The 8,178-nt window shown below is 45.9% G+C and overlaps 1 protein-coding gene across 1 annotated transcript; it reads left to right on the top strand.

The window, feature by feature from the left end:
* Window positions 1-3,808: 3,808 nt before the first annotated feature.
* PRR22 (proline rich 22) lies at window positions 3,809-7,960 on the top strand (the record flags this gene model as incomplete). The annotated part of the gene is made up of 3 exons (XM_081938409.1): window positions 3,809-3,938; window positions 5,007-5,063; window positions 6,810-7,960. The coding sequence occupies 3 exons, from the start codon at window positions 3,809-3,811 to the stop codon at window positions 7,958-7,960; spliced, it is 1,338 nt and encodes a 445-aa protein (XP_081794535.1).
* Between the last annotated feature and the right edge of the window lie 218 nt (window positions 7,961-8,178).

Here is an 8,178-nt window from a genome sequence, read left to right on the forward strand (position 1 = left end):
CACTGTCTTTGTACTTCAAAGTTCTGTAATTAAAAGTGATAAGAGCCAAGGGCACAAAGTGTTTACACAGCTGTCCCTTGAGAGCCTTATGGGCACTGGGAGAGGGCAAAAAATGGAACCTCTTTCTTGTGAAGATTACAAAAGATTTTGTGTTTAAGCTAAATTATATATATATATATATATATATATATATATATATATATATATATATATATATATATATATATATATATATATATATATATATATATATATATATATATATATATATATATATATAATGATTGGTTGTGTGATTGTATCATGATTGGTAGATTGGTGCTGATTGGTGCTGGCTGTGTGTTCGTTTTTCTTTTGTATTGTAATGGCCTGGGTGGTGAGTAGGGTTCGTTTGTTGATTAGGGCTGGTTTCCAGATGTTTGGTAAGCGGGAGGTATCATCACGTTTATTCATGTTGTGGGGGTGTTTCTCTATTTCGATGGCTTCCATAATTATTCTCTTGTTGAAGTGTTCTGTTTTGGAGATTAACCTGGCTCCTTCAAAGTTGATTTCATGTCCTGTAGCTTTAAGGTGCTAGAAAAGGGAAGAAGTTTTTTCTTTTTTTCTTACTGCGTTCTTGTGTTCTGTGATGCGTGCATTTATTCTCCTGTTTGTTTGTCCTATGTATATTGCCGAGCAGATTTTGCATGGCATTTCGTAGACTCCTTGGTTTTCTAGCTGGATTTTGTCTTTGGGGTTTCTTAAGATGTTGGCTATTTTTGGTAAGTGGTGAAGGCTGTCTTGATATTGTGCTTGTGGAGAATTTTGCTGATTTTATCTGTGGTGCCTTTGATGTAAGGGAGGAGGGCGATGCCATGGTCCTGTTCTGTGCCTTGGTTTTTTTTTGGGGGGGGGTCTCCTTTTGGATTAGGTTGGTGATTGTTTTTCTTTGGAATCCATTGGAGATTAATACATTTGTGAGTTTGTGTAATTCAGTTTTCAGGTGGTCTGTCAGCTAGGCGTTTGGTTCTGGAGATGAGGGTCTTGGCTACAGAGTTGATCTGTGCAGGGTGGTGATGGGATTATGCATTTAAGTAATGGTATATATATAAAGAAAAAAGTCTGGAAAGCTAGAGTGGCAGTAATTTACAATTTGAAAACATGGATCAATTTTCAGAAGAGGAAACTTTAACTTTGCAAAGGATTTGGGATGGAATTCAAAATTTATTGGAGGTAACTGGGAGAATTGAGAAGAAGATGGAGTTTATACTAGAAAAACATGATGGAGATGGAGCCCCAAAAATTGAAGAGAAAAATGAATACAAAGATAAGAAAACTAATGATTTGATTTGTGGAGTGAAGGTGGTTGAAAGCGAAAAAATGGGAGTATGGAAAAGGGAATATGATGGACTGGAGCTCCACCCCAAATCTCAAGGCACAGAAGAAGAAAAAAGAGAAAAATGATGGTTTTAAGGAGAGAAACCTTATCAGAAGCACAATCGACAACCAAAGATAAATTAATTAAAGTAGCAAATGGAGGGCACCGAGATTACCTGAGAGATGCAACAAGTAACAAGGTGCGGAGAGATGTCCATAAAAACTTTACCAAGGAAATAAACAGAAGATTAACTCCACAAATGGCAAAAGAAATAAGACTATATGCCTTCTGGAAGGATACAGGTTGATATATGAAAGTTGATAATAAAAAGGTAGCTAACTTTGGTGATTAGTAAGTAGGAATTTAGTAATTTTTAGATTGCTTTGTTAAATAAATAGTTGATAATGGTAACAAGGTACATATTTATGTTGGTTGGAGGTGAGGAAGTTGGATATAAGTAATCAATGATTTTGTTAACAAATATTAATGACAACAATAATAATGAAATGATAAGAAATATAGTTAACAACATGTATATGTACTGGTTTAATGAAAGGAATTTGGATATCAATTGCAAACAGTGATTTGGGAAAAAAGATTTAAAAATTTGTTAATTAATTCTTATTTTGAATATGTTATAAAGGTGTAATGTTATTGGGTATATGAAAGTTGATAACAAAAAAATTAACTAAGTTTTATAAATAGTAAGTAGTAATTTAGTAACTTTTAGATTGTTATGTTAAATAAATAATTGATAATGGCAATAAGGTACACATATGTGTTGGTTTGATGAGAAGAAAATGGATATAAACAGTAAAGGATCTTCTGTTAACCAATATTAATTATAACAACTACTGTAATAATGGAATGATAAGGAAAAGGAATACAGTTAATGATATATATATGTACTACCATAACAAAAGGAACCTGGACACAAATTGTAAACAGTGACTTGGGAAAAAAAAGGCTTAGAAACTTTGTCAACTAATCTTTATTTAGAATATGTTATAAAGGCTTAAGGCTCTTGGATGATTTTGTAATAACTAATGAAATGCCATCAGGTGGTTGTGTTTTTAACTATGGATTATTTTAGGCAAAAGGACACTAAAACAACTTCAGTCAAACGAGAACTATGCTATCTTGATAGTAAGACTCATTAAGAATCTTTGACTTTTGATATGACTATAAGTAATGACTGTGGAAGAGATGCACGAAAGCTAATTGTAACCAATTGACACACTTTCTACAAGATGTAATGTAAGATGATGATTTTTTTGTGTTGTTTGTTTAATAAAAATAAAAATTTCTTGCAAAAAAAAAAGAAGCAGCTCAGATAAGCAGGGATTAACACCAGACAAACAATCAAGCAACGCCCTAATCAAGGAACTATCAAGAGAAAAACTGCTCCCCCACCAACACGGACAGGAGAAGCCACAGTATGTAAACAGAGAGCAAAGCCCACACTCTCTATCACCACTGATGATATTACCCAGTTGGGTCATGAAACGTCTGCAAGAAAACCACCAAGCTCAAGGAATTCACAGAAAGAGAAATCCAGATAAACGGGGATTAATACTAGACAAATAATCAAGCAATATCCTAATCAAGGAGGCAAAAACAAACATTCCTCCACCAACACTGACAGGGCAAGCCACCAGTACATAAACAGAAAGCAAACCCCACACCGCCTATTAACACTGATGATGTTGCCTAGTTGGGTAATGAAACATCTGCAGGAAAACCCCAAAGCCCAGAGAGCAGCAAGGCCCCCACAAAGATGCCGCTGATTGAAAGGGCAAAGCATTCAAAACAAGACCCAAATAAATCATGGCCCCATGGATACTCTGCCCCTTCCCCGTGACAAGCAAGGACCCAAATGGGTGTGGAGATGTTGTTTTGAGGTGGGGGGGGGAGGAGAGAGCAGAGAGACCCAGAAGGGGCCAGCCATGGACTGATCCTAACCGCCACATAAAAGGCAGAGCTTCAATTAGACCGTCAGGGTGGCCATGTTGCCTTTTTCGATTGTCCCTGCAGGTTTCAGGGATGGGGGGAACTGGGAGGACACACCTAAGATTTGGGGCAAGGCCTCTTGGTGCCCACATGATTCTTTCCGTCTATAAACGTGATTCCTGGAACATCCAAAGGAGGACAATGGGTCCCCTGGGCCTTCTGCCCACCCCCAGAGACCCTTGGCCCCATCTTGGTTCTTTCACTTACCTTTCTTGCCCACCCTTCCTCTTTCTCCCCCACCCACCCCGCTGTCCGTCTATCCACCCACCTGTCCCACAAGGGTCAAGGGATGCAGAACCTTAAAGGACCCGCCTGGAACCCGTTCCTGAGTAACCACGCAAACAGAAGAAGGGTGCCCATGGCAACGGACTCCAGAAAGCCACGCCCCTCCCTCCACGGGGGTCCAGGTGGGAAGACGGTCCTTCAGCCCCCAGAAGGAGCATGCAGCAGCCCAAAGTCTTCTACCCCCAGCACGAGACCTACGCCTCTCGACCCTTAGAGCGACTGGACGGGCAGCAGCACAACCGAGGTTTTCCGACGTTTGTCCTGCCCGAAAACCTTGCCTCTGTAGGTAGGCATCCCTCACTCGACCCATAGCCAGAGTGGCAGCCCTGGGGAGGGCTCGTCTATGCCAGGGATGGAGAACCTTTTTTGGCACTGAGTCCCCAAACCGGAACACACGCGCACCCATGCGCCCCAGCCAGCTGGTCTCTGGAAACCCAAAGACCATGTGGCCAGGACACAAGCACATGCCAGAAACCAGAAGAACTGCTGGCAACGGTGCCCACAGAGAGGACGCTGTGTGCCACCTCTGTCACCCGTGCCATGGGTTCCCCATCACGGGTCTATGCCTTCCCTGGCTTGGACCCTGATCTAGGAGGGCACAGTGCCCCGTTGCAACTTCCTGGCTGACATCCTCTGCTGCCCAAGGAAAGGAATTAATCTGTTTTATGGGTTGACCCCCCTCCTGGGTTCATTCTTCATGGGGCATCCTTGCTTTCCTGCCCCATTGAAGGGGCAGGGGTGCAATCCCCCTCTTTTACTGCTTGGACTCCCCCGAGGGGATGCCCGGAGAGGTGAAATTCTCGGCTGGGCCAGGGGTGGTTGATTTGCACCAGACCCCTCGCTCTCAAATGTGACGCCTTTTGAAATTGCCTGGTGGGATGCGGGAAGGGGGGGTTTAAGATGCCCCTTCGCCCAGGATGTAGCTGGTTTCCTACCACCCCCTCCCCAAAATTCAGTCCTGGAAGGAGACACAAAACTTCTTGCAAACATCTGCGGGGTTGAGAAAACCTTTAGTGGATGCAGCCTTCTGTTCCATGTTTTTTCCCCAATTGTCCTCCTGGGGAAAGCAGGGTGAGGAATTTGGAATAGCAGTTGCAACCTTCGCTTACAACCCAAACCTACATTAAACTGTTATCCAGCACAAACAGGAGGCCAGCGGGTTAAAAATGAACTCCTCAAGCCATGGTCAAGCTAAGCCAGGATTCGCGACCCCTACAAGCTTGCAGCCAAAACCTCTACGGCTTAAAATGGAAAATCCAGAGTTTAAACAGTGGTAAACGAGGAGAAGCCACCAATCCTGGCTTAATCGAAGAACCCTGGAAAGGAGCTGAATCGTCTTGTGTTATCGTTACAGGGACGCCCAGTTTGTACCACCCGCCCAGTCAAGATCTTTGCGCAGCGCCCCCAGCAGGTAAATTTTGTTGTGGTGCGTAGAAAGTAGCCATTGTGGTAGAGCGGCATTTGTGCAACAACACAAGGATGCTGGCTTGTCCTTTTTTTTTTTTTTTTTGCCCGCTGTTGTGGTTAACGTCCCATCTCAAAAAAGTTTTCATCCACCGCAGATGCAATCCCTCGGTGCAATATTTTAGGGTCCTTGTGGAGCAGGGACATAAAAATCACGATTATGGGCTAGGCACATCAGTTCACAGAGCTTGGGGTCAACTATAAGCCTCAGCCTAATTGTTTGTGGAGGCGGGTGTGAAGAGCGAGTAAAAGCAGATGTGATCAATGGGTGCACAAAACTTTAAAAAAAAAGGGGGGGGAGAAGAATAGTTATTACTGTAAAACCCAGATGTGGAAACGGATGGAAGGAAAAGGAAATTAAACTCATTTTTTAAAAAAAGGTTCTTGGCAGGAAACCGGAAGAAGTTGGACAGGCATTTCCTAGGGGTCCTGAGGATGGGTGGGGGATGGTGGGAATCACCCTCCCCATTATGGAGGCAGACCTGCCCCTCCTCCCGGTCCAGGGGAAAACATCAGGATTGGACATTGTGGTGTCCATCAATATTCCTCTAATGCACAAGATGGATGGTTCATGTTGCAATTACCTCTCCGTCCCTCTCTCTCATCTATCTATCCATCCCTCCATCATCTTCTTCTCTCTCTCTCTCTCTCATATCTGTCTGTCTGTCTATTATCTATCTATCCATCCCTTCTCCATCTTTCCCACTCTCTCATCTCCCTCCCTCTCATCCATCCATCCATCCATCCATATCTATCTTCTATCTATCCATCCTCCATCCATCTTTCCCAGTCTCTCATTTCCCTCCCTATCATCTCTCTCTCTCATCTCTCATCAATCATCTATCCTCCATCTTTCCCACTCTCTCATCTCCTTCCCTCCCTCTCTCTCATCTATCATCTATCCATCCATCCTCCATCTTTCCCACTCTCTCATTTCCCTATCATCTCTCTATCTCATCTCTCTCTCTCTCTCTCTCTCTCTATCTATCTTTCTATCTATCATCTATCTATCATCTATCTATCTATCTATCTATCTATCTATCTATCTTTCTATCATCTATCTATCTATCTCTATCTCTCTATCTCTCTATCTATTATCTATCTATCTATCTATCTATCTATCTATCTATCTATCATCTATCTATCTATCTATCTATCTATCTATCATCTATCTATCTATCTATCTATCTATCTATCATCTATCTCTATCTATCTATCTATCTATCTATCTATCTATCTATCTATCTATCTATCTATCTATCATCTATCTATTATCTATCTATCTATCTATCTATCTATCTATCTATCTATCATCTATCTATCTATCTATCATCATCATCATCATCATCTATCCTGTCTTATCTATCTCATCTATCATCTATCCTCCATCTTTCCCACTCTTTCTCATCTCTCTCCCTCCCTCCCTCCCTATCTCTCCATCCTGCATCTGCCCCTCTTCGGTGCCAACCTAGTGCAGCATGTGGGAATGGTCCACATAAAGCCTTTCTGTGCCCCACATGTGGGCCTCTGTGCCATGCTTTGGCCGGGCAAGGCCTTCCCCAGACTTCAGGGCAATTCTGCCCCAAGGGAAGCCATTTTAGACGATTCCCAGCCCCCCCCCCGGAAATTGGGGCTGGGCCCTCCTTGGACGGAGCTCCTCTGGCTGTTTGTGACGTTTTGCCTCTCGTTGCAGGCTTCCACATGGCCCCCTGTGGCTGCTTCTTTGACCCCCGCATCTACCGCATCGAGTGGGCCACGGCCAACTTCGTCCAGCCCTCGGTCTACAAACTGTCCGGTGGGCCCAACCCCCAAAACTCCTACCTCCTGGACAGCCAGAAGTACCTCAAAGGCTCGGTCCAGCCGCTGCCCTACGCCCCAGCCTACCAGCCTGTGGCTGGCCACCCCCCATTTGCCATGCCCTTCTTCAAACCCGAGGGGTCCCCCGCCAAGCTGACTGACCACGTCGGCTTCGTGGCCAACCTGGCCCACGGCCCCCCATTTGTGGAGGTGCCCCATCTGCCGGGCGAGAGCCTGATGCCCGTGGAAGAGCACAAACTGTTGGCTGTGGTTCCAAGTTCGAGTCTCAAAGAGCAGCAGCAGCAGCATCACAGCCAGGTGGGCCCCTACCAGCCTCTCGACCCCAGGGCCGGCTTGGCCTACCCAGTCTTCAAGGGTTTCCGGGCGGAGGAAGTTGACTTCAAGGTCAGCGAGATCTCCCTGGGGATGGGGGAGCCACACCTGAACCCCGGCACCCACCCTGAAGAGGTGGTCACCTGCGGGGGTATGGAACAGCTGGAGCCTTGCGTCAACCTGGAGGGGATTCTGCCCCGGGAGACCCCCTTGCTGGAGGAGCCGGGTGAGGCCTTCCAGCTGCTGGACCAGGTACCCCTGGAAGATGCCATGAAGCTCTTTGACTGCTCGCCCATCCATTCGGACACCGAGCCCCCACTGGACGAGATGGGTGCTGCGGGCCAGGCGGCCCTTCCAGGGGAGGCTGCCATACGGGAGGGCTGCTTCTCCAGCGAGGACTCATCCAGCGACATCCGGTCCCTCAATCTGCCGGACGAGCTGCTCTCTTTCGACTACAGTGTGCCGGAGATCCTCAGCGCCGTGACCAGTTTGGATTATCTCTATGATGTGAACTCCTTCGGGGAGGGCCCCCCCTGGGAGAGCAGGCTGGGCTCTCCGCCGCCTCTCCCGAGACTCCTCCGGTCTCCCGCAGGCCTGGAGGAGAAGAGGAGGAACCTGGGCCCCGGCAACAGAGCCAGGAAACCCGAACGGGCATCCATACAGGGGGGCAACAGGGAGACTCTGGAGGGAAACGCCGCCCTGCTGGCCCTCTGAGACGGGCAGGAGAGGGCAATCTGGACATATCTTTGATCACAGAGAATTGGATTCGGATAAATCGGGTGCATTAAAAAAAAACATGTATCCTGAAACGGGGCGGCCCCTGCGATGCATGTGACTTTTCTGTTGGTCGGCTTTGGCTTCACAGGAATCTGGGTGACCCATGGGAATTGTAGTTGCCCTGGAATCCTGGAGTGGTAGGGACCCCTCCCCGC

Source organism: Natrix helvetica (genome assembly GCF_964273705.1).
Source record: "Natrix helvetica genome assembly, chromosome: 1".
Lineage (NCBI taxonomy): Eukaryota > Metazoa > Chordata > Lepidosauria > Squamata > Natricidae > Natrix > Natrix helvetica.